The sequence below is a fragment of the Arvicanthis niloticus genome, chromosome 20 (assembly GCF_011762505.2).
Source record: "Arvicanthis niloticus isolate mArvNil1 chromosome 20, mArvNil1.pat.X, whole genome shotgun sequence".
In the NCBI taxonomy this organism is placed as follows: Eukaryota; Metazoa; Chordata; class Mammalia; order Rodentia; family Muridae; genus Arvicanthis; species Arvicanthis niloticus.
Window position 1 is genome coordinate 33,312,321 of NC_047677.1, and position 26,101 is coordinate 33,338,421.

At 43.8% G+C, this 26,101-nt stretch overlaps 1 protein-coding gene across 2 annotated transcripts in view; it reads right to left on the reverse strand.

The window, feature by feature from the left end:
* Positions 1 to 25,898, reverse strand: part of Arid5b (AT-rich interaction domain 5B) — a 184,219-nt gene extending 158,321 nt beyond the window's left edge. The window contains exons 1-2 of one of the 2 annotated variants that reach the window (XM_034523943.2): positions 25,772 to 25,898; positions 25,039 to 25,293 (exon numbers count right to left, since the gene is read on the reverse strand). In XM_034523943.2, coding sequence (XP_034379834.1) covers positions 25,039 to 25,293; positions 25,772 to 25,792 — 276 coding nt within the window. In that variant the 5' untranslated portion in view covers positions 25,793 to 25,898. Of the gene's footprint in view, positions 1 to 23,891; positions 24,345 to 25,038; positions 25,294 to 25,771 lie in introns of those variants that run through there. The other variant, XM_034523945.2, reaches the window with a different exon arrangement.
* Positions 25,899 to 26,101: the final 203 nt, after the last annotated feature.

A 26,101-nucleotide genomic window follows, 5' to 3' on the forward strand; every position in this document is an offset into this window, starting at 1 on the left:
CCACTGCTGGGCCTGTTTTACTTCTAATACAATAAGAACCAACAGCTAGAGCTCACATCAACAGATTTTCAGTGGGTCCTCCAGACGTTTACTACAATGGATCTTTAGTTAAAAAACAGACAGACAGACAAACAATTATTAAGACCTTCTGTGTCATACCACTGAAGCACAGTATTTTCTTATTTTTTTGTTTTCCTTGACTTCCTTGTAGCCTTTGACTCAAATTACCCTTGAAGTAAAATCCTCTTTGTGTTAAGAAGAAACCAGTGGAAGTCTGCACCCCTCACCTGGGTCCACTTTCACAAATCTCTGACAGTTTCTCTAAGATCTACGTCCTTGAGGGGAACACAGATAAGGACAGAGCTGCTCACACTTGGGGTGCCTTGCTGAGAAAAGACAAGCTTAGGGAACCCAGGTGTCTTCTGGTGCTGGACCTGTTTTTTTTGGTTTGGACTCTAACACTGTGTCTTTGAGTCCCAAGGCTGTTAACTGTACGTACATCTCTTCGAAGAGAGTCTGGTCTGGACCGAAGGTGATTGGCTCACAGATTCGAAGATGACGCCTGAGGACAGCTGCCCGCACAGCTGCCCGCACAGCTGCCTGATACCTGAGGGCTTCTCTGCTTTGCTGACTCCCGTTTGTCTGCTTCCTCATTCCAAACCTCCGGAGAAGATGGAGGAGACATATTCTTAGGTGCAGTCAAGGCCCAGATTTTCCTTTTCTGTGTTTCACTCCGGATGGACTTTTGCACATTCACCTTGAAAGCCCGTGACGTCATCCTAAAGTTTCATTCCAAATGGTCAGCCGGGCTTCAGCTTTCGGGATCTGAGCATCAACTCCAGTGGACTATATAGCTGATTATGCTACCGTGATCAACAATATGTTCCTTAGCATGAGGGGAATGAAATGCATTCCAACTAAGACTATTTTCCTCAATAGATACTCTTCCGGTAGATAGCCTGCAAGGCATAGAGACCCACCTCTACTTCCTTATAGCATTCATGTAACCAAGTCACGAGCAACGGCACATAGAAGTGAAATTCGAGCCTTCCCAGTTCTTGTCCACAGAAAGAATGAGCACGGCTTTAGATTATAAGATTGAAAAATGAGAGCAGAAGTCTGATACCTCAGAACACTCATAGCCTGGGACCATCTGTAGACCTAGTCAAGAGAGAGATTTTGAACTCTCAATACCTTTAAACAACTACAACGCATGTTTGATACACATAGCTAAGCCTATGTCTTTGCTAACAAATTCTGCGTCAACAGAGAGCCTCCGCCCCGCCCCACCCCCCATCCCGCTCTCAACCACGTGATGCTAAACAGCAGACCAAGGTGGAACAGAACTATAGTCAGCTAAGCCCCGAGGGCACAGCCATGCAAGTCATAGCAGAGGGCTATGTCAGGGACCGGGAGGTGGTGGGAGATGTTCATCTTAAACTGCCACGAACAGCTCAGATTTCACAAAGTGCTCCGTAGCGCTGAGAACATGGCAGAACATGGAGACAAACTGGACAAACTGGAAGACCATTGGGTTCCACAAGAATGGGTCAACGTGCTGAGAATTGAAAGCCTGGCGTACTCGGTTTTAAAGGATACAGACATACCACACCTCTCCCCCTCCCCCCTCCCCACCCCGCACCCTCAAGGCACAGGGATAATCACAGGAAAGAGGGAGTTTGGAAAGATTGTGGGCCAGAGGTGGGAGATAACCATCAAGGAAACTGTTTTTCTGGACACAGCAGGGAAGCTGCCCATAAGAACTCATAGCAACTGAAGCCGCATACGTAATACCTGCACAAGCTCAAGCCAAAGAAAAGCCCTGTATGAAAGTAGGGGTGGGTGTGGGCATGGCAAGCTACTACTAGCTAAGGGGTGGTTGGCATTTCATAGCTGCAGGGGAGGTAGGGGTCCATTGGCTCTAATAATGTGATCCCTGGTAAGCTGACTACCCGCCAGAACAGGCCCCACTCCCCAAACTAGTTGAACAATAGAATCTGGAATTGACCAGGGGGTGGGGGTGGGGGTGGGGGTGGAAGGAGAAAACTCAAAAGTTGGTGGAGGGAAGACAGAGTGGTTAAAGGAAGGGCTAGGGAGGGGATGAATCAATGTTCAAAATGCATTGCGAAATTCTCAAAAAAAAATTATCTTTTTTTTTTAAAATGAAACATTTTCATCCATATGGAATCCAAGAATGAAGAGAACAATCATGTCAACTCTTAGAACGCGCTCTACTTGGGCAAGCATTCATCGGATACGCAGTGGTGTCTGCCAGTAAAAGGGAGAGCTTGCCACCCGAGTGTCCAGCTCTGTTGGCACCCCCTGATTTACAAGGCCCCCTTCAAAACTCTATAGCATGAGGCCCTTCCCACGTTGTTCAACTGCTGTTCCTGTCACTCAACTTTGTGATGTGCTCATAAGACACTCACTCAGGGTGAGCACAAATTTGTTCGTGCCAGATAAACAGAGATAGACAGAGAGAAGCTTTTATAGGTCAACAGTGGAGGGAGGAAGATGAGGGAAACATGCAGGGCTTCATCATGCTACATTTGCTGATTTCAAAGACTGTCCTTGTAGCTCCCAGGACTCCAGCAATCGAGATAGGATATTTGGTCAAGATAACCCGATGGGTTACAAAGGAACGAACCAAAAACTGAGTCTGTGAGGCGGCGGGCCATAAAGGAAACACAAGACATGACTAACGTGGGAACCTAGGCTGTGCATCTGCTGGAAGGTCACAGAAGGGCAGGGTTAGTAACCAGGATGGGGCAGAACACTTCCACTGTCAGCTTAGATAGTCCTAGGAAGGACAAAAGAAAACACACCCGCCTTTAGACACCTCTCATTCCAACCCTAAGAGGACACCTGCTATGTCTTAAATCTACAGAACCACAAGGGCTCAGCTCAGGGGCTCTGATGATGACGTCTACATAGGCCGATGGAGAGAAAGAATGAGCAGCCCAGACAAGGACGGATCCCACAGACATACTCTATTCAAGTCCTTATCTTTCGTCTGGGTTAATATCATCATCTGATAAAAGGATGGCAATAAATGGTAACTATCATTTTCTAACGTCCTTATGAAGCAAAATAAAAAGCTATTGGCTCTAAGTTGGTGGCCCAGTGGGAATCACTGCTATTATTACCTGAAACACAACACTAAGCTTTTCTTTGGCATCACTATTTGCTGCTGAATTGCATAATTCTGTCTTCAGTAAGAACTGAGACGGTAAACATTTATTTTTATTTATTTTTATTTTTTGTAATCACAGCTATACCCTTGTTTGACTCCCTTGTCCTTCCCAAAGAACCAGGTGCCATCCTTGTGTCTCTTGGGATCTCTTATGTCTCAGGTCTGTAGACATAAGGAGCACAGGCATGCTTTGAAAAAAATTTTCACGAAAAATGTTTTTTTTTTTTTTTTTAACATGTGTGTGTGTGTGTGTGTGTGTGTAGAGGTCGGAGAAAAATTTGTGAAAATGTATTCTTTCCTTCTATTTTGTGGGTTTTGGGATAGAACTCTGGTTGTCGGGCCTAGAGGTAAGCGCCTGTCTTTATCCACCACTGAGACATCTTGCCATCTCTTTAAAAAAATTATGTTTATTTGTTTATTATGTACCTGTCTATGTATCTATCTATGTGTCTGTGTATCTATTTCTTTCTTCCTTCCTTCCTTATTTCCTTCCTTCCTTCCTTTCTATCCATCCATCCCTTGGCTTTTTCCCGAGGTGTCTCATTCTTATTGTAGCTTTGCCTTTAAAGTAAGTTAGACATTGCTATTCAACTTCTAGTTAAAAAAATACAGAGATCTTCCGCTCTGGGTGGTGAAGATAGCTCTTAATCTATACTAGGGTTTATCTTAACCTTTGAACGCCAGGGAAAAGATTCACCCTGGGGGTTTCTTGGCCACTGGGTTCCAGTTTTGCACCCAGCACCTCCTCTTCCAGCATCTCCATTACCCTCAATCGTCACTCAGGTAAAGCTGGTAGTTCCAGGAACTATGGGACTCTGTCCTAGCGCGATCATGCTAAGGAACACTGCTCTGAGGTATCACATGTTCTTTGTCATATGACCAGTAACATGACCATCCTTCAGGATAAGGCCCACAGCACTTGCATATCAAACAAACAATCAACAACAACAAACTTAAGTATTGTGTGTTCCTAACTACATCTGAAGGAGTGCTAAATGAAATCTTGTTAGGTGGTAGACTGCTCCCCTGAGCAGGAGAACATTTCTCTTCTTCCATCAAAGAACGTGTCAAGGGGAAGAAAAACAGCCTCCAATTAATTTCCATTCCTTTTCTCTTGTTTTGTCTCCTTAAAGTTAAGGACGGTTTTCACGGAGAACAAGAAACTGTATCCCAGAGAGGAAGACTGAGTTAAGGCCTGAGCTTGGCTGGACTTCCTTCAGACAAATTAATGGACTGTTAACTCCACAACCTATTCTTTTTTTTTTTTTTTTTTTTTTTTTTTTTGTTTTTGTTTTTGTTTTTTTAAGACAGGGTTTCTTTGTGTAGCCCTGGCTGTCCTGGCACTCACTCTGTAGACCAGGCTGGCCTCGAACTCAGAAATTTGCCTGCCTCTGCCTCCCAAATGCTGGGATTAAAGGCGTGCGCCACCACCGCCTGGCCACAATCTATTCTTTAACTGCTTTCAGATTGCTTTATCTAGCTTGGCACCCATATACTCTAAAACAGTAACAAAACAAAAAAGATAAATGGGGATAATTCTCAGTGTGCGAGCTCACCTGAGTATTCTCTCTCTCTCTCTCTCTCTCTCTCTCTCTCTCTCTCTGTGTGTGTGTGTGTGTGTGTGTGTGTGTGTGTATGCTGGTACACGCACAAGTGTGTGTATACACATGTGGAGACATGTAACTAGTAAGTTGTCTTCCTCAATTACCTTCTACTTAGCTTTTAAGATACACTCTCTGACTGAACCTGGCCCCTCACTGATTCAGCTATTGGGAATTCTTCTGTCTTGTCTCCCCAGCACCGAGATTATAGGCCCAGCTTTGTGGTGGGTACCAAGAATTAAACTCAGGTCCCTGAGATAAGTTTTACCTGTATGGTGAAAGCTTAGCCACTGTAGCTGTTGTACCTGCCTTCCAGAAAAACCTTCTGGTGAAGCTAACTGGTTACATGGATTCCAAAATTCAACCACCATGCATGCCAGATCTGTTATGTGGAATAATTCAAAACCATGACTCTTACGGCTTGTTTTTGCATTTTGATGTTTGTTTGTTTAAAATCAATACGTCATTCTCTCTCTCTCTAGTCCCACATACGGTTCAGCAGGACATTGCACAAATTCTCAAAGGAATGGGCCAACTTTTGTGCCTTGCTTGGTAGCCTGCTTGCCTGATGTGCATGAAAGCCTGGATTCTATCTTAGAACCCCATCCACTAGACCTGGTGACTTGCAGCTGTAATCCCAGCACTCAGGGAGTAGAGGCCAGAGAATCTGCAGTTCAAGGTCACCTTTGGCCATACAGCAAGTCTGAAGCCAATCTGGGCTATATGAAACGTTATCTGAAAACAAAGCATCATCTCAAGACAAATAAAGAAGGGAATTTGCCTCTGTTGGTATATGATGGAGGAGATGGAGGACATCTGAATTAAATAAAGCTCACTGTGATCTGGCATGGACTCTTGCTATACTCTTGCTGTTACTGTTCTTAATGGGGACAGAATCACTGAAAGACTGCACTACACCCATTCAGGAAACTTTTATGTAGGCATCAAGGAAATCCCCTTACTTGTGTTGCCTTCTGGTTACACACACACACACACACACACACACACACACACACACACACCCTTCTTGTTAAACACTTTTTAACTCACCTCACTCACTAGTTCACACAAGCACACCGGCACTGAGCTAATTTGAGGCCTATAGCTTTGTGTAATAATGTAATTATCCTATACTGGATCCGTGAAAAGAGCTTTGTATTTTTACGTCCTAGTTTCTAGTTTTCCGGAGACTGGTGATGTGCTCTGCCTTGATATAAATGAGTGGGCCTTCAATCAAAACCCCTCAACTCAGTTAGGAGAAAGGATGAAGGAAAGAGTCAATCTGCAACTGCTGTGGATGGTATTTCTACTCAGGTTTAGAAGCTGTGGTGTGGGGTCCAAAGCAGAGAACATATCTGGGCATCTATAACCTCCTAGTTCCGACTCTGGTGATATCAGGGTGATGGTATAAATTGAAGAATAAAGCCCAAGTTTTTCTAAGTGAATTGTGAAAGGTGGGGTTCAAACTTACACAGTGTTCCTTCCCCAGTGTCCTGTGTGGAGCTTGAGAATGGGAGAATGAATGAGTGAATGAATGAATGAATGAATGACTTCTACTGGACATTTTTACAATCAGGCCCAGAAGGGAAATCAGAATTTCCTTGCATCTTTGCAAGGAAATGTTCATGAGATAAAATTTATCCCACGCAGTCAAGAAAGAGATTTTATTGCAGCATTCCCTGACTGAATTCTAGCTGACCCCAGGATGCTGCCCTGACTCCCTGCATCCAACACAGGCTGAGGATCAACCAAGGAGAGAAATGGATAAATAAATACAAATATGCCCTTCATAAAGGGCGTATTTCCTGAAGAGACTAGAATTCATCAGCACTTCCATCCTTGATGCTTCCAGCATCAACTCTAAGCTTCACCAAATAGGAAAGACCTGGAAGTAAGAGTTTGACTCTTGGGACACCAGTGTTGTGGTTGTGGGGTGCGGGGAGGGGGGGGCAGGAACTAGTCAGGCCTCAGTTGAGTTCTCCTAATGTTAAGTGGTCATAAGCAATGTTTTTCATCCATTAAATACTGAACACCTGAACTATCTATCACGCATGGTGGCTTTTGGCCCAGAATGAAAGGGACAAAAATCACTGTCCTTCTAGTCTCCATGGTTACCTCTGAGTATATAGTCTGGGGGTGGGGTGGGGGTGGGGGTGCGGGAATAGAGCGGAAGAGCCAGAAAGTAAACGAAATCACAAACAAGGAACAAGAGGGAGTAATACTGGGGGAGCAGCGGTAGAGAGAGTCAGCTGAGGACCAGGAGGTGGGGTAGCCAGGGAAGGTCTTGGTAGAGAGAAAAAAAGCGAGCAATGGCGGACGGTCCACGGTCAACTTCAAAGAAGGAGGAAGACATTCAGGAGAGCATCCAGCCCACCTGTGTGCTTTACAGTTAGGGCTGGATCTTTACAAACGGGCTCCCTGTTTGAGTCTAGACCCGTTTGGTCAATGTTCCCTTAGGTTTTGCACAAATACTTCCCCCAGGAGTCATTTACAATATTAAACATTGATCTTGGGTTACCAAAATGACTTAGTGGGTAAAGGAACCTGCTGATCTAAATTCAGTCTTCTGAACCCCTATGGTAGAAGGAGTGAATTGAGTCCCACAAGTTGTCTCCTCTGACCTTCCAGTGTATGTTGTGACACCTTGACACAAAAGAAGTAAATAAAATGTACATAGTTGTTTTGTGTTTTAAGATGGCAGAAATCTATTTCCTGGTGTCTTCTCTTCAAACATTTAGCGCCTTGTATATCTGGAACACATTGCTGAAGAATCAACTCACATCATTATTCCTTAAAGAGAAATAGGTCCAGTCTCTGAACAGAATTCCATGGAATTCGGGGGACAGAAGGCCTGCTGCTCCTCTGAGTTGGCAAATCCAGGCTGAAGGGCATGGGGGAGGGTTCATTCGCTCACCTTGACTTAACAATCTTGCTCATTAGAAACGCAAATCCAAGGAACAATGCCTTTTATCGGGATTTTTAGTTGTCTTTCAGAACCATCCTGATTTAAGGCCCCATCTGAATGACTATATCGGACAGTTTCCTCTTTCTTATGCAGTGTGGCACCTGCTTTAATCAGCTACTGTCCTTCTCCCTAGATTTACCCACATCAGATCCAAGGCCCTTTTGAGCGGAAACTTCTCCAATGCATTGATCAAGACATTAGGTTTTAAAAAAGACTCAATACAGCTTGTTGACATGCTGTAAGACTAACAAATCTTTAAAAGATTAAAGCAATCTGCTGTCTGTTGTGTATGTCATCTATAATTACATGCCTACAAAAGGGAGGAGGTGTTTGGGGAAAAAAAAACTGCCCAAAGAGGCTGCCTAATAAGAGGAAAGGAGGAAATAAAAAAACAAGACAGAGCAAGAACATCCTTCAACCCAGAGCAGACCAGCTTGTCCGTGATGAAAATCAGCTCTGTTACTGATGGTCATGGGAGGTCACTCAGAGGTCTCCGAACACCCAACTCTCTTCCCTCCACATCTATGACTGAGTATGGACGACCCATAAATTCTCATTCTGATCAACAGAATTAAGCAAAGAGGAAGCAGATACCACTTCCGAAAATGGCTTACCATGTGCAATGGGATACACACAGGTGTCCATGCAAGAGAACACGTGATATCCACGTCAACAGCCCTTAGGATGTCAGACCTTCCGGGGGATAAGAGAATAAACCTGGAAGTTGATTTACCTTCAGCGGAGTTTTAGTGGTAGCAGAAGCCTGAGCTCACACTGTGGTTGTGGTTGTGAGGGACGTTGAGCTGCAGACGCCCAGGTAACCTCCACTCAGACTCCTGACCCACAGAAACTGGGCAAAGTAAGTGTTGTCTAAGATGGCGAGGCTAGAATAATTTGCTGCTTGAGAAATTGATAAGCAAAGCCCAGATTTCTGACACAGGACACACTGTGTGCTACCATATGAGGATAAAATGAGATCTGGGCAGTAAGGCGCTAAACTCCATTCAACTGTCTCTGGAGAGGAGACTGTTTTCTTTTAAGCAGATGATAAGCCAATGGAAAAATACTTCATGTCTCTGCCTACATCCTGGATCAGGGGACAAGATTTCTGGATATTTCCAAGAACTACATAATAATGCCAGTGTGCATTTCAAGATAGGAGGGGAAAGGAAATCTAATATTGCCAATGAAAGAAGCACCTACAGAAAAAAGGCTGATATTATTTTTATCTTTGACCCCCCCCCCCCATGATCTCCTCATAATACTAATAAATATTGATTCGGTTCAGTTAAGTAGAAATCAAAGATTTATAGCTGAAAATAGAAATGTATTTTTCTAGGCGAATATTGTATTATGTCCTTAGCTACCACAGAAGGACTCTATGGCTCATGGCTTTTGTCTTTTTTTTTTCTAGCTTGTCAATCAAAAATCATCATCTAAAGACTGCTGGCCCAAGTGAGCAGCTGGCAATGTGTTTGTTGGCTTCACATGAGATCTATGAGGCCATGAGCACAAAACCCCGCAAGATCTCTGGCCAAAATCTAGACAAGGTTGCGATTTTTTTCTAAAAGAGAAAGAGGGGAGGGAGAGGCACCACCATCACCATCACCTACTACTACTACTACTACTACCACACACACACACAAATAAATTGATTAATTAAGGAAACAGAGGCATCTTCATTTCTGTCATGACAGGAATACTTTTCACTCTGCCAATCAGAGAGGTTCTTTAAGAGATTCTGGGGCTGGGAGTACCTTGAATACCTAATTTAGTAACATCAAAAATGTGAAGAAACAGAACAATATACCATACCATAACAAAACAGGAAACAGGGCCCACTGATAATTTTAAAAGATATCACCATTTATGTAACTCATAAAATTTGTATTAGAAAAACATACTCAGCTCCTCTTACCAGAACCTTCTTTTTGCTTGCCCCTAGAGTCCAGGATAGATATTTTACAATCCAATGCATTATTGCTGATGGGATATCCAACTTTTAGGAGCACAAAACACAATTCAACTTCTATGGTGAATATTCACTCAAAACAGAAAAGGGACAGATAATTACAGTTAAGGCACAGCAAATCTGATGACCTTTTGGTACTTATGACCCATATATTTTGGAATAATTTGACAAGGAGTACCACAAGTAGTGTTTCCAACTGAATTCTAGTAATCTAATATACACTGTGGGATTAGCCCAAAGCAAAAGGACCCATGTCCCAGCTGGCAGGCAGTCTCTATTTAGAACAGTGTTTCTCAACCTTCCTAATTGGGACACTCTTTAGTACAGTTCCTCATGTCATGGTGACCCCCAACCATAAAATTTTTTTGCTACTTCATAACTGTAATTCTGCTACTGTTATGAAGCGTGATGTCAATATCTGTGTTTCCCTGATGGTCTTGGGCAATCTCTGTGAAAGGGTCATGCTACTCCCAAGTTGAGATACGCTGTTTTAGAGAATCCTCCCCTCCTCCTACCCAAGGTGGACCCAAAGCATTCTGGCTGAGATACCTCCTTCTGCCATGTTTGCGTTTGCTTGCGTTTGCGTCTTTAAAAGGATTGGGCCAGGGTCCAGCCTTTTACCCATTATTACCAAGAAAAGAGATGAAAGAAGAGGAGAAAGAGAAGAAGAATACAAAAGAGGAGAAAGAAAGAAGAAAGGAAGAAGAAGAAGAGACAGAGGAAGGAAGAGAAAGAGAAGCAGGAGAAAGAGGCAGAGGAGAAAGAGAAAGCAGGAAACAGGGAAGAAGAAACAAGAAGCGAGAAGGAAAGGAAGGAGAGAAGGAAGGGGCAGGCAAAGAACCAAACATATGTCAAGCTAAGAAGCAGCAATTTGCAGAGACTTGTTTTGAGTAGAGGGAAAGCGAAAATCTTTAAAATAAATGCCTGTTACACACTCAGAAGACACCAGGTTTCCTATTGATTGCATCATGAAACAGGGGTAGGAGATGGTACATAGGAAGCTGTAGGTATAACCTTTGGCCCACTGAGGAGGAAGCTCTGGGACACCAGTGGTGTCCCGTGACTCCATCATCCTCTGGTCTCATTGGATTTTGTTACAGCTGATACGGAGATGTCGGCTACAGCTCCTTTAATGACTCAAGTGACCAGAAGATTGTGGACCTGAGAATGTCCGCTTCAGAGTTCAGAAATCTCAAATACAGATCAAAACCTTTGAACCTCACTTGTCATATCTCTTGGGACAGGTGAAACCCCAGGAAGCTTAGCCTATTTAGTGTCATGGGTTTCTTGGTTATTGTTTTTCAAACAATAGCCCAGTGACTCAAACCAATAAATTACTTATTAAGGGACCATTAACAGCTTGTCTAACACTGTGGCAGACTTTAAAAAGCTAGGATTAGTCAGAACCAGGAAGAGCAGAGCCTATGCCAAATATCTACCACAAGCTCAGGATAAGCCAGGCCCTAATATGATTCTGACCCCCTTGTGGATTTTATTTGATATTCCCAGCCGAGTTCCGCTCACCCATTTCAGTGAAGAAACTCAGATGCCAAAGACATGAGGCCAGCTGGCCAGGACAGCACAGCGAGTGACCGACAGAGTAAATAGTCACTGTTTTACCGGGAGCCCACACTGACGGCTTGTTATTTTAACCTCAAAGAGGAAAACACACTTGTGGAATTATTAATCAGCACTGGCTTCAGATTTAAGTCCGAACGACACACCAGGAAGCTTAGCCTCAGTCTACCTGGTTTCTGTTCTACCCACTAGACTCAAGTCCTCTAACCAAATGGAACACACGCCCAGCAATGCCATGCTGTTTCTTGCCTTTGGCTTTCCTTCTGCCTCAGCTTCTCCTTTTCACTGTGTCTATCACAAATCTCTCCCCAACAAAGCCCTAGTGTTTTCAGAGGTCCTTCTATCACCAGCCTCCCATGGCTCATTTACCCAGCTTCCTCTTCGCACCTCAATCAATGCACCCTTCCTGTGACCTCTGAGTAGGTGTGGGGAAAAAGTCAGACTCACTACGCACAGCCCTACTCTTCCGCAGAATCTCCTGCCTTCTCACCGGATGCTGGAAACCAGCTACAAAGAATGGCAAAATGGGGCTTGGATCTAAGAGACCATTCAACTCATCTTCCCTCCCATTTCCTGCTGCCCCCTTTAAACCAACAGGTTCCTTCTGGTTTAATTACAGAAAATGAACCAACTTTGACAACATAATTTAAAGCTCTGGACACTGCAGGGTGGCGGTCCATGGGTCACTGCTAGGCTAAAGGTCGTGTTTTGTTTGGCCCACGGAGCATGTCAAAAAGTGGATTGAATGGCCAATAAGCATCATGAAGAATTCTAGCCTCTCATACAAAATTGTCAAAACTGAGACTATTCCTGTCTGGCCATGACAGGTAGGGCCTGAGGTGCAATGGCTTAGCGCCATACAGCAAGTGAGCTTTACAGTTCCCAGCTCCCCGCTGAATATCATAGTGTCCCTTGGATGTGTCTGCCTTCAATGGTTGGTTTCCACAATAGCCCGTGTGTGCTCCTCAGGTCCCTTTCCTCTGGACAGTCATGGAAGGCTTCTTGGAGGAAGTGGCTTTTGGATGGAAGATGGAAAGACAGAAGCTGTTTGTGTGCCATTTCTGTCATAGTTAAGTCTCAACTCAGTAGAGCATTCCTCTCCGATACCACTATTTCTCTGCTAGAACAGACCAAGGTTTCTCTGACTAGACCTTGGAGTCAGGAAAACTCAAGTTCCCATTCAGGCCTTGTCATTTTCCTGATGGATGACCTTAGAAACCTGAAGTGTTCAGACAGGTGCTCAAATTCTCCTTTTGTAGAATAGAAGACGACTCGAAAATACTCTTCAGAGCCTTAATGTTGTGGGACGTATATTAAAAAAAAAAGTAGTATATAAAGCCGTCAGCAGGGAGTTTTAAGATGAACTCAGACAGCAGTATTTTAGATCAGGATTTGGCAAGCATTTTCAGGAAAGGCTCAGGCACCAAATATTTTAATCTCAATGAGTCTCTGTCATAACTTCCTGGCCACTATAGTGTGAACACTGTAAAGAGACTTGTGTAAATGTCATGGGATGTTACGTACTAATAAAACTTTATTGATTAAAAAAAAGAAGAAGAAGAAGAAGCAGGCCATGGGATAGATTTTGGCATCTGGACCTTAGGTTTCCGTCACTGCCGCAGCCAGGAGATGTAGGTGTCAAAATGATGTTTGACAGGTGTCTGGGTTAGGCTTAGATGTCTCCGTGTGACATCTGTAGTACTGAGAACTGGGTCACTGAACTCACGGGGTCATGTCCTTTCCCATCATCCTCCAGGAATGCTACTTTTGCCTTCCCTGGTCATCAAGAAACGGCTTAGGCTTCCCCTTGAAATCTCATTAGATCTCAGTTCAGAAGTGACTTCTCCCACAGTGTCTTGGCAGGCCTTTCCAAGATGGACAGTCACCCCTGTCACAGGAGCCTCTCTATTTTTCTTCCATTATTCTGACCATGACACAGGATTTGGGGTTGTTTGATGAACTGTGTGTGGACTCTTTAGCTGCTTCTGTGCTTCCTTGTTGGGTCCGTGCTAGCTAGACTACACTCAGAACTACTCCCTAGAGGTACTGAGGCAGAGACTCCTCTCCTGTGACGCTGGACTCCAGATGGGGGTCTGTCACATGCTGTATAAGGGAATTTAACCCTTATACATTACCATAGAGCTGAATGGGTAACCAACCAGTCACCAGCATAACTACAGATTTCTAGAGGTTCAAATAAATACCAAGTCAGTGCTTAGTAAAGGCTCCAATATTTGGAGTTTGTTAGTAGATCCTAAAGTTATAGGGATTTACATGGAAATAATAAAATTCCTTAGTCTTCATATTTGGAAGAATTAGGGAAAGCCTAGGGTTCAGTCTTTGGTTTAAGTCTCACCTCTGTGTGAACTTGGGCATGTTACTTCACCTGTCTTAGCCCCCCACTACACCAGTTTCATTAGTAGTGAAGTAGTATCAAAATACTTCAAACCTTAAAGAATCCCCATGATAATTAAGTGAGCCGCACTATGTATGATTGACAGATAAATAGCAAGGTGCTCCACACCGGTTAAGCCGTGTGGGAAATGTTGCAACTTTGATTTCAATGGTAACAATGTAGGGGAAACTGGACTCCCAGACTCAGAGTTCCTGCTACCTGAGATTCTATCAAAATGTCCGGGGGAAATTAGACAAGAGCCTTTGTCTTAAGGAACCCTAGCAATCAGCAATGCCAAGAGACCGGAGACTAGTCATGTCTAAACCCAAAAATGCCTGCTGATGGTAGCAGAGCCAGAGAACCTGCCTGCCTGACCAATGGACAGCCACAGATCCTTCTAACCAGGGAAAGTCAGAGAGAACCTTGTCTTTAACTTTATACGCTCTGACATTTGTGGACAGGACAGAAAGGTCCAACCTGGACCCGACCAAAGTGAGGAAGCCATCTTATCAAGACGGCAAGATGGAAGCCAGCTGATCAAAGCCTTTTGGAAGAGTACAAGGATACTCGTTTTTCTCCTCCAGAATACTGCTAAAATTTCTTTTTCTCCCAAATGGTTTCCTGAGCTGAGTCCCAGTCAGTCAACAAGCCAAGCATGGACCGAAGATTCTGTCAAAACCACTTGTGTCAGACATCCCTTAGGAAGATTCCAGCAAACCCAGCTTACAAATTACAGGACGAGGACTTAGCTGATCACCTCTGCAGCGCACAAGTCTTCCTCACAGAGGCCTGGAAGCTGTACCTATGTACCCACAGTTACATAAGCGTCTATCAGTACATGTGATTTTTCACTGTTAATGTCTCTAGATTCATTAAGTTGTGGTTAGCGCATAAAATTATGTATTTAAGGTATAGATGGTAACAATTTGATGCATACGTGCATGCCATACAAAACACTGATTGCCATCTGCCACCTCACAGAATCTCCACTTAAGGTCCATGAGACCTCTTAAGGACTTCTACTCTCTTACCATTGACAGCAGCATGCTGTCCAGAAGCACCTCAGACCTTAGCCATCTTCTGACTGAGACTCTGTACCCTCTGCTCTCTTCCCCTGCCCTCTACAAACAGTTTCAGGATGTGTTTCTCAGGCCAGCAACACTGATGAATCAGCAAGTCAAGGCACTTGCTACCAAGTCTGCTGACCTGAGTTCAATCCTCAGGACCCATGTGGTGGAAGGGAGAGAACTGACTCCTGAAAGTTGACCTCTGACCTGCACAGGTGCCCCCAGGATATGCTCAGCCATGTGTCATCACTCACAAAATCAAGAAATAAGTGTAAAATAAAGGTTTATATATACATATATATGTATATTTTATATATTTATGTGTGTGTATATATATACATATATATATGTATGTGTGTGTGTATATATATATATATATATATATATATATATATATATACACACACACACATATTTTTTTCTTAAGAATACACAGAATAAGTATTTGCACTCAGCTCTTTGTCTCCACTTAGTCTGTGTTCTTTTGTCCTGGCTAAATGTGCCTTAATTAGCAAATATCTGTAAATAATTTACTTGCTTTTCAAACACAATAGAACAATGGGGTCAGTTTTCACATACATTTACCAAGCCTGTATCTGGATCTTAAGTCAGGCTCACCCATTGTTCCATAACTGTGTTAAGCTGCCTCCTTCCTGCTGTCTTCCTTAGAGGAGGTTGGAGGTGGTGGGGATAGAAACCCAAGTTCCTGTAACACCACCATCTTCTACTGGACCCTAGAAGCCCAGCATACAAGATTGTCCAGTTCAGGCTTGTTCAAGCCCTAAAGCCCCCCAACGAAAAATAAGAAAGTGTGTCAAGAGTAGACCATGGGAACAATTGTTCTAGGATGAGAGTACCCATCAAATCCCTTCATCCCCTAAAACCCTTACAGTGTGAGCCCCATCCCCAACCCCCCCCCCCAGACTCTAAGACGCCCCCCCCCCCAATCACGGCACCTCATCTGGGCTCTGCAGGGGTTAAAACAGCGCCCTGCATGCAGTGCAAAGCAAGATGCTACATCAAATGAGAGCGACTGCTCTGCGACCAGAGGCATATTATTTTGAATAAGATTGAAAAGGCCAGAAAAAGCAATTCAAAAACATTTCAATTATGTATTTCCCAGAACTACATCTTTGAGAAACTAATGCAAATGCTACCGCCACAATAAAACGTCTTCCCACATAAAGGCATATAAAACAGGTTGAGCAGCATATACTTTATAGATCATATGCATATTTCGGACTATTAATAAAAAATTTTTAAAAAAATCTATGTATGCTTTACTCTCCGAAGCAATACAGTAATTATGATTAAGGGACACACAGCACGGAAAGAGCCAATTTATCTTTCCTGGTGCTCAGGAGTATGCTATTGTGTAACTAAGCAACTAAAGACAAAATATGGTGTAATTAATTCACTCCTATGCTTATTTAAAAGACACAATTAGAACATTTTTATTTTCCAGCTTGCACAGTAGCTCAACATGCTTGAGGCTGGAGAAAAGCAAAGCCTAATTCGCAAAGACAAGAGTTTAATGTTTAAGCCAAGCATAGGCTTTGGAATCGAACAGTGGAGGGACGGGGAGTCATGGGAAAGGAAGATGGGGGAGGGGTCAATAGACGGGCTAGCAACACGTGGCCTCTGCTGTCTGTTTTCTGTGAACTTGGTTATCGTGTGCACGAGAATATAGGTGGCTGTACCTATGCAGCCACAAAGAGTCTATAGAAAAAAATCCCATCAAACTACCATCCTGGTCTGAGGGCTAACGGCAAGTCTCCATCCTTCCAGCTCTGGATGGATACACATCTGACATGAGCCATCAGCCCGACGTCAGAGCCCTCTTTTCAATAATGGTTTATCTGCATGTTTTTCAGTGAGTTTATACGGCGCATATGCATGGGGGGGGGGGGGTGTGTGGACGTGTGCACTTCTCCAGATGAGCATTCGTGCGTGTGTACACGTGAGTGTGTAAGCCAGGTATTGCATTTTGATGCTCTTCTCAATCATCCTCCACTTTACTGTTTGAGAAGGGGGGGTGGGGTCTTCTACTGAATCCAGAGCTCAGGAATTTGTTACAGTAGCTGCTCAATAAACCCCAGGGATCCCGCTGTCTTTTCCTCCTAGCACTGGGATTACAGGCACGCCTTTTACCCTTTACCCGGGTCCTGGGTATCTTAACTCTCAGGTCCTCGGTTACCCACTGAGTCATTTCCCAAATCCACATATTTTGAAACGTGTTGTCAGTCTGATGTCCAGGATTTGCACAGACATGCTTGCTCTAAGGGCCAAGGCCTAGGTTCTGATCTATGGAAACACAGTGAAGATTACACTACACCCTAAAAAGTCCACAGCACACAAGGACTCCGGGACAGATTCTTCCAGAAACAAAGGATCCATGACCACATCTCTTCTTCTTCGGCAACAATTGATAAATTTGTTTTAAATACCCTTAAAAGCAGAGCCACCAAGTAATCATTAGTTACCATATTATTCTCAGTAGAGGATGGCAAATCTCCAACTGCCCTGCTATTTAAAAAAAAAAAAAATGACAAGCGAATGCATTTGATTCAAGCAATTATATGCTGGGTATCGGTTAAAACGAGACTTTGATAAATGAGCCTGAATTGCCTGTTACCAGATGCCACTATGAACAACGGCATGCTTTATTAATAATTAATAACCAAGTATTTACACGCGTGGACTCTTGTACTTCATACAAAATAACATTTCCTGGGTTTGGGCCTGACCGTTTAAATGTCAAGAAAGGTTTCAATAGCATACAGTACAGAATTACTATTAAACCTTGGTTAAGGTCATCCATCTGAGAAGAACGCTATCTTTTGTGAAATGCCATCATGACTGGGCTGGAGCTTGACTCTTCTCTCCTGAAATCTAGGTTTCAGTTTGTCACTACAAAGACTCCAATTTCAACAAGTTGAAGATCAGAAAGGTACCCAGAGAGACCATCATGGCAGTTCCAGGCTGAGCCCTCAGTCTAAAACATTGGCTTATTTCTTTGGACAGCGTAACTCACAACATCCATTCAAGTATTTTGGCATCCACTGGGGTCATGTGGGTTTGGTACAAAAGGAGAAAATGTGAGATGAGGTCCTGAGGTAAGTTATCAAATTAGTGACCAACCAATGGGCCACGCTCAATGAAGGCAGACTGCTGGCAAAAAAAAAAAAAAAAAGTATTTAAAAAAAAAAGATTTACTTAGTTATTTGTTATTTATGTGTGTGAGCCTGCAATAATGCATGTACATCACATGTGTGCAGGAGGCCACAGAGGTTAGGAGAAGGTATCAGTGGGAATCACACACAGTTGGTGAGCCATCTGATGTAGGTACTGGGAATCAAACCCAGGTTATTTACAAGAACAGTAAGCACCCTGAATGGCTAAGCCACATCTCCAACCTTCAAAAAGGTATTTCAAAGATATTCTTCTAAAGTTTAAATTAGATGTATGTGTGTGTGTTTGGATATGAAAACATGAGTATGATGCTCTTGGGGGCCAGAAGAGGGCTGCAGATCTCCTGGGTTTGGAGTTACAGGTAGTTCAGTCTTTGTAAGATAAATATATGATCTGAAACCACTGAGATATCTTTTCAGCCCACAGACACCCCACCCACCCACCCCCACCCCCACCCCCACCCCCGCCAGCCAAGTGTTGTAATTTAATGCTTAGTTTTTCTGAACTCAGAAAACTCCAAGGAAGAGGGGAATCCTGCTAGCTATATTACCATGCAAAAAGACAGAGCCCTGAGATGCACCAGGCTAAAGCAAGCGGCAAAGAGCCATTATCTCACAGGCTCTTGAGAAGGGGATTCATGTCCCTGACTAGAAACACCTCTGGCACATAGTGGGTGTTCTAAAAATGGGTATGCGGCTCCAGCACACAGTAGGTATTCTGTACATGTGTACCTGGCAAATGAGACTCCAAAGATGAAGACTTTGTTTCCCACTTTTCTAGAAAGATCATGAAACATCCAGTGAGACCTTAGCTCATTTGGACTTCATCTCAGGACCGAAGCTGGAAAGTCTGATGATATTTCCTTGACCAGTATCTGTCAATCAGGGTAGGATAGTCTGTGAGTCCCTTTCACCTCCACAGTGTTTAAGGGCTCAGTACACACCAGTATACATAGATGCCATGATTTCAAGTTTACTCATGTGACAGGGCATCTCCTCTGATTGTGACTAGACATCTTTAAGTATATTGACCTCACCTCTTTATTAAGAGTGATCAACTTCTGGAGAAAAAGGGGCCAGCTTGCCAAGAGTTTTCCAGTCATCTCTTTACGGCCTACGAGGTTAACCCTCAACAAATAGGTTTTTGGGGTTTTGTTTGTTTGTTTGTTTGTTTGTTTGTTTTTATGAATACAAACCAGATAGCACCTATATTGCCTAGAGCTTGGATCTCAGCCATTCAAAATATACTTTAATGTAAATTTTATTTATTCGCAAAAATAAATAGCCTAGACTCACTATTAAAACATAGGCATACATGTAAATAATAATGACCTTATCCTGATACTGTGTCTTATAATATGAGATCTTGTTCTGAGCCAAGTAGGAAAGAGGAATAGGGGTCTGGGGAAATAGCTTGTAGGAAGAGCAGTGCTAAACAAGTGTAACATCATGAGTTCAAATCCCAACACTGAAGAATAGAAGTGTTCCATCTTCTACATTAACCTTATGGGTCAGAGGTCAGCAGACTTTTATCCTTTACGGATAAAGGATCAGGCCAGACAACAAATGTTTCTGTGTTGATCATCTGGGAGCCATGTTGTCCTAGTCTAAGAGTTTTCAAATACGATATAAATAAATGACTTTGGGTACGTCCCAATAAAATTTTATTTGCAACCTATCAGTGGGCCAGATTTGGCTTTCAAGTTTCGGCTGGCTAACCCTTAGCACAGTCCAGTTGAGTGGTCTCCATGCAGTGCTTTAGTTCTTCCTCCTGCACATGGTTAGAGATGTCCTTTCATTAAGTTTTAAAGAATGTTTATTCCTAAGTAGACGACATTAGCCAGAGTAACTACAGCCATCTGTGGCTTAGCTCCCAGTGGGTCCTGATTATAGTTGAAAATCTCCACTACCAGCCAGCAGAGGCTGAGTTTTCCTAAGGTCTGTGCTGATTGGCTGATTGGCCTCCTCTTTTTTTTTTTTTTTTTTTAAATCATCATCTCTGATTTTCTCAGTAGACTCGAGCAATTCCATTGTACAGATGAAAAAATTGAGTCTCCGGCAAGGCACCACCGCACCATTTAAGGACAAGATAAGTCAAGGAGACTCAGAAATCTCTAAAATCAGCTTAAGGGCTTTTGCAAAAACAAAGACAGCCCAAGGCAGAACCGTCAGATTCCAGAACGCATCTGCCTGCCCCCCAGGTATGATCAAATCAGGTAATCTTTTTGAAAAATGTTGCCGGTCCAGTCGGTAACATTTCTCAATAGCAAAAATAAAAATTCTTAAGATACCGTCTGTGGTGATGACACAGCTAAACTCAACACACATAGGAAAAACAGCCCCAGTGGAAGGAACTGGAGCCACCAGGGGTTTTTAGCAAAGTAACCCAGGAGTTGCCAGGAACGACTCAAATTCCAATGAGAAAAGCACATACCAATATTCACAATAACGATCACAGACAATCACTATTGACCCATCTATTGAATTCCTTTCCACCATGTAGTAGTTCATTTAGTCAGAAAAAAAAAAAATCCCAGGAAGTAGATACCACATGCCCATATATGGATGAAAATATTGAGACACAGAATGCTTGAGAAATCCTCCAAGATTATATCACTCGATTGAGAATGTTAAAAGTTGTCAAAGTCTTAGATCCAACTCCCAACTGCCCTATGCTGCGTTCAGTGGAACAGACATCTCTGAAGCAGTTTCTAAGTGGATCACCACTTATGGCGTATCCTGGACGGTGACGGCTATCTACTGTTAGAAATCCTGAAAGCAAGCTGGAGTCTAAAACACCCAGGCGTGCTTGGTCTTGACTCAATGACATCATTAAGCTTAACCTTCCCCATTCCTAGTTCCAGGCCATCAACAAACCTTCATGTAAAAACCCAAGCCTGCACATGCATGCATTTTGAAAGCCAACTGCCAGTAGATTAAGTACTTTGGCAACTGGAGAATGAGCATGATCAGAAGTTACCCAGTAACAGGACCAATTACCCACCAACTTTGCCATGTCCTCCCCTGAAGAGCTACTGGCCAGAGGTGACAATCAAGGGTGAGGACCAAAGACACTACTTCCGTGTCGATGCCCTGCTCTTTCCTCCCATGCTGACTTAAGACAGCGTCATCATTAAAGCCAATGACATCCACATAAACGTTACTATGATTTGCTATTATTTATAAAGTTAAAAAAAAATGTTTATAACATTCTTACCCTGAGTCCTTCTCATTTTAGGAATTTTGAAATATCTAAAGTGCTTTCCCCTATAAGGTCTCTTGATCTGCCCCCCCCCCCCCCCCCAGTTTTTCAGTTCTTGCTGTTATTCCCATTTTCTGGAAGAAGAGACTGAGGCTCGGATCCTTATGGTTATTTCAAGTCAAACTAAGACTAAGTTGTAGAATAAAAATGTTCTCTCTCTCTCTGTCTCTGTCTCTCTGTGTGTGTGTGTGTGTGTGAGAGAGAGGGGGGGGCATGTGCATGAGAGAGAGAGGAGAGAGGTGCATTTGCATATATGGGGTACTAGTGTGTCATTGCATGCTCGTGGAAGTCAAGAGACAACCTCAAGTGTTAGTGCTAAGGTGCTGTTCACTGCTGTGTACTGTCTCATGCTAGGATTACTGCTTCCAGCTTTTGAGGCTTTGAGGATTTGAACTTGGCTCCTTATGTTTATCCACTGAGACCTTTCCTCAGCCTCAAATGTACCTCTTTTGCAAATGCTTTTCCTCCCTGCAGGTTATCGGCACTGGCAATGTCTGATGTCACCATCACCCTGGAAACCAATCGATAGCTAATTATTAATAACTATGAAAATATTTTGCGCTATAGCTTCAGTTAGGGTTACTTGAACTGCATAAAATAAAATCTCCTAACCCTGAATATCTGACCTTGGAGAGCGGATTGAGTAGCCTCGTTTTAAAATGATCAACGGGCTGCCCTTAAAAGGTACATGCTTCTAGAATCTACTATGATGTGTTTTCTTGTTTCAGGAATAGGTTTTTATTGGAGGAGGCAAGCTTAAAGTTTAGGAAGGACTGGTGACACTGGCCACATTTGACACGCAATGTGACCTTGGCATGCTCCTGTCCCCATCTATAAAATGGGTAGGCACAATTCTGTATCACCCAGTCTTCTGCAGTGATTGCAAAGATCCATGTGGATTTTTTTTTTTTTTTAAATCTGCTGCAAATCACAGTGAACCACACAGGGACGCTATTTCTAAACTCGTACAATGATCATGTTCCTGCTTTTAGAACTGACGTCTTCCCATTTCAAGAAATCAGAAGAAGGCAGAACGACTCTTTTCAACGGAGAGTACCCGAGTCCTGGCTGTCCTTTTCACTCAGATAGGTGCCGATGTCAGCTCAATCAGAAAATTATTAACCTCCATTTGGTTACTTAAAATAAACTCTACTGGCTGATTAAATGTTCTCGAACACCAAGAAAACATTCCTCTGCATTTAGCAACGGCAAAGACATCCTTCAAAAACTATTTAAAATCAGTAATAAAAAAACCATTTCAATGTATATAAACAAGTTAACGGAGTAGGTGAAAACAAAGCAAATTTCTTAATGAGAGGCCCTGTTGCCCCCTCTAGGCGCCTGCAGTAAATGCTGGTCTCTGACTCTTCTCCCCAGGAGCCTGGCTGCTGCTGCTCTGCTAACGTCTGACTTAGGCCAGGGGGGAAATGACATCACCGGGGTGGAAAACCGATCCTGCACCGGGAAACTTTCTACCTGCTTTCCATTTGTCATAATTATTTTGCACAATGCAGCTTCCATTTGCATAATTTTGAGGCGTGTCATTATCTCAATTGAAAATTGTTTTAATATGGCTGAATAACTCACAATGACATCAGCTGAAGTCCTAATGAAATATACAAGTATAATCATACAGCTAATTACCAGCCGTGTTAGCATTAAAAAACAAATCATGCATAATATTAGACTATGTATAAGCAGCTGAGGATTATAAATAGAGCCGCCCTCTCTCCACAAACCCCCTAGAGTTTACTTTTAAATGGCAAGATTAATTTTCTGAGGTATGGCTCATACAGTAGATACGGAATGCCTAGATCATTACAACTCTCCATAAGGAACAATTAAAAAGAGATCGTGTGTTTAAAAACGTATCTATTCATTGTCAACAGCTCTGACAGACAGATGGGATCGTCTGTGGATTTTATTCTTAAATCAGAATTCACCATTTAGTTACAGCAACAGAAATTAAAGAGGACCTAGTGGGGTCAACTAGGGGTCTTTTAAACAAATATTCCAATTTCTATAAAAAAAAAAAAAAAAAAAAAAAAAGAGTGACCACAAATATCCCATAAAACACTGAATGATTTCCTCCTGGGTTTAGTCCGAAGTCTGTTAGGCACCAGCTCTTTTCTGGATATTTAATCCTTCCCTTCTCCAGATCACAGGCCATGTTGAAGTAATAAATTTGAAAAGCAAATAATAAGAAATCAGGAAGGGGGAGGGAGAAGGAAGACAGCTGCGCAGCAAAGTTGGGTCGGGGGAGGGGCTTGAGCCCGGGGGGCGGGGGGAAGGCGCTCAACCTGTTGGTGGGCTGCAGGGGTCCCACTCTGCATCCACACACCACCTTAGTCAGGCTGCAGGCGGAGCCCGGGAAACCGAATGCTTACACCCTAGGCTTGTCCGGGAGGGCGGGGGAGGGGTGTGTGCCGGGAGGAGGGCGGAGCTTATTTCCGAAAAGGCAGATTCCTGGGCCGAGGTTCTGACGAACTCCCTTAATTAACCAGCCGCCGACCACTGAGGGGTAATTCGATCCGGGGGAGAGGGAGTGAGCTAGCAAGGCCAAAAGTGCAATCAACTCCATCAGCTCCAGGAATTTCTGCCTGGGCTGGCAGCGCCAGGGCCCCGGAGGAGTTCAGCACCGAACCATTCATTTAACAACAGACCTACCTCGAAAGCTCGCGAGCCTGGCGCCGAGCTAGCTGCCCTCAAAAGTCTCAGTCTGATCACCCTGCTCTGTCTCGGGAGACACAAAGCCTGGCCAGGGGGGCCGTACGCCCTCCCTCCCGCCGCGCCCTGGGGCGCAGACTCCCCAAAATAGTTCCCGTGTGTGTGTGTGTGTGTGTGTGTGTGTGTGTGTGTGTGTGTGTGTAGGGGGGTAGCGATCGCTCCACCAAGCTCGGCCCTCGGACCCGGAGAGCCCACAGAGGTGCGGTCACACCCGCAGTGACAGAGCCCAAAGGAGGTGGCCCGGTGGCGGCGCCGCGGGGTCCTCTCCGTGTCCACCCCGCGCGCAGCCTCGCACCTCACCGCAGAGGCCCCTGCACCCAGCCCCACACCCCACTGGAAGACGTCCACTTCGCGTGGAGTCACTGGAAACCAGAACATCAAATGGCTCCGGGAGGAGGGGGAGTGGGCGCGAGATAGTTCTTAATGCCGAACGTGTTTGTGCCGGTTACACGACCGCTTTGAAATCCGCCCGGGCAGATGCGCAAGTTATTTGAATGTATTATCCCAGTACCTGTCATTTATCACTTCAGTCAACACGCCTTTGCCAACTCAATTGCTTTTGATCTCATTCTGCCTCCGTTTCGTAATTTCCGCCCTCTTAAACATATCAAATACTTAACAGAAAAAAAAAAACGTGAACAATATCAAAACCCACTAAAAGAAAGCTACCCAGCCCAGGAACCAGGCATGAAGGTAGAACTTAAAAAAAAAATTAAAAAAATGTATATTAAATATATATATATTAAAGCATGGGATATTAATTTCAAGAGGAGGTAGCTAAACGAACACACACACACACACACACACACACACACACACACACACCCTGGAACAAAACCCTTCTCGACAAGTTATTTGATCTTGACTAAAATCAGCAGTTGGACGGTCTTTGTAAAGCTGACAGCCAAACTCTGACAATGGTAAAATACTCCAGCCCCAGTTAGTGGCGCTACCCCTTTAAAAAACGAGCGGATCCAGCTCACCGCAGAACTGAATACAGTATTTTCAAGCTTGCCTTATAATACGCATTACTGGAGGGGGGGGGTGGATAATAAAGAAGGAAGAGAGGGAGAGATAGGTTTACCACCTCGCCATGGTCGCTATTTCTGCCCTGGGGAGTGTCTTCGGGAAGGAAATAAAGTTTCGAGCTGGATAAAAGTTGCCGGCTGGTCCTTTCTTCCCACAACAGCTGGAGCTCCGCTATGCAAATCGGATCCTTTGGCGTACATCTTACAAAGAAAAAGTCGCCAAGGGACAAGATTCTTGGTTTGCCTTCAAGGTGGAATTGAAAAGCCTTATAAAAAATATAAGGTCCGTGCAAGCCACACGGTGAGCCGACCCACTGCAGGAGGGGGAGAGAGAGGGAGAGAGAGAGAGAGAGAGAGAGAGAAAAAAAAAAGCACCACGTAAATAATGTAGCCATCAAGCACAAATATCTATTTCCAGGCACATTCACACACAACACTCTCAATACAGACCGGCCCACAGATAGAACGCTGAGTGAAAAATATTACAAAACCCACTAATTTTCTGCCTCCCTTAAAAAAAAAAAAAAAAAAAAAAAAAAAAAAAGCCCTCCGGGTCCCCACCACCACCCCTCCCCAGTTCCCCATATGAGGCGATAAAATTACATTATGTAGGTATGGTCAGAGCAGGGATTTTTAAAAAAACAATAAAAATGATTTTGGGGGGATACAGAGGATAAAAGTTTGGTAAAAAGTTTGTGGGGGGTGTGGGGGGGTGTGAGGGGGTGGGTGAGCTGGGGGGCTGGGGGGTGCCGGGGGGCGCCGGGACCGCAGGAGCGGAGGAGAGCGAAATACCTGGAGTGAGTTGGGCTCCATCTCGACGTTCTGAATTGATTGAACTCAACATTCTCTCCAAACTTGTTGGCTTGAATGGATTGCATCAGGTCCTGGCAGGGAAAAGCATTCTCTGCCTGCAGCCGGCGTGATGTCTCAATATAAAACTAAGCTCTAGCCTCCCCCTCAACACCAAAATGATTGAAAATATATCCTAATATTTCTTCGAAGACTCAATTTTTATCTCCTGTAAAAAAGATGTGGGTTTGCTGCCAAAGATGGGTTGATCAAATTCGAAATAGGGAGAAGGGCTAAGTCCGACCTCGGCGGGAAGAGAATGGATCAAGGCAA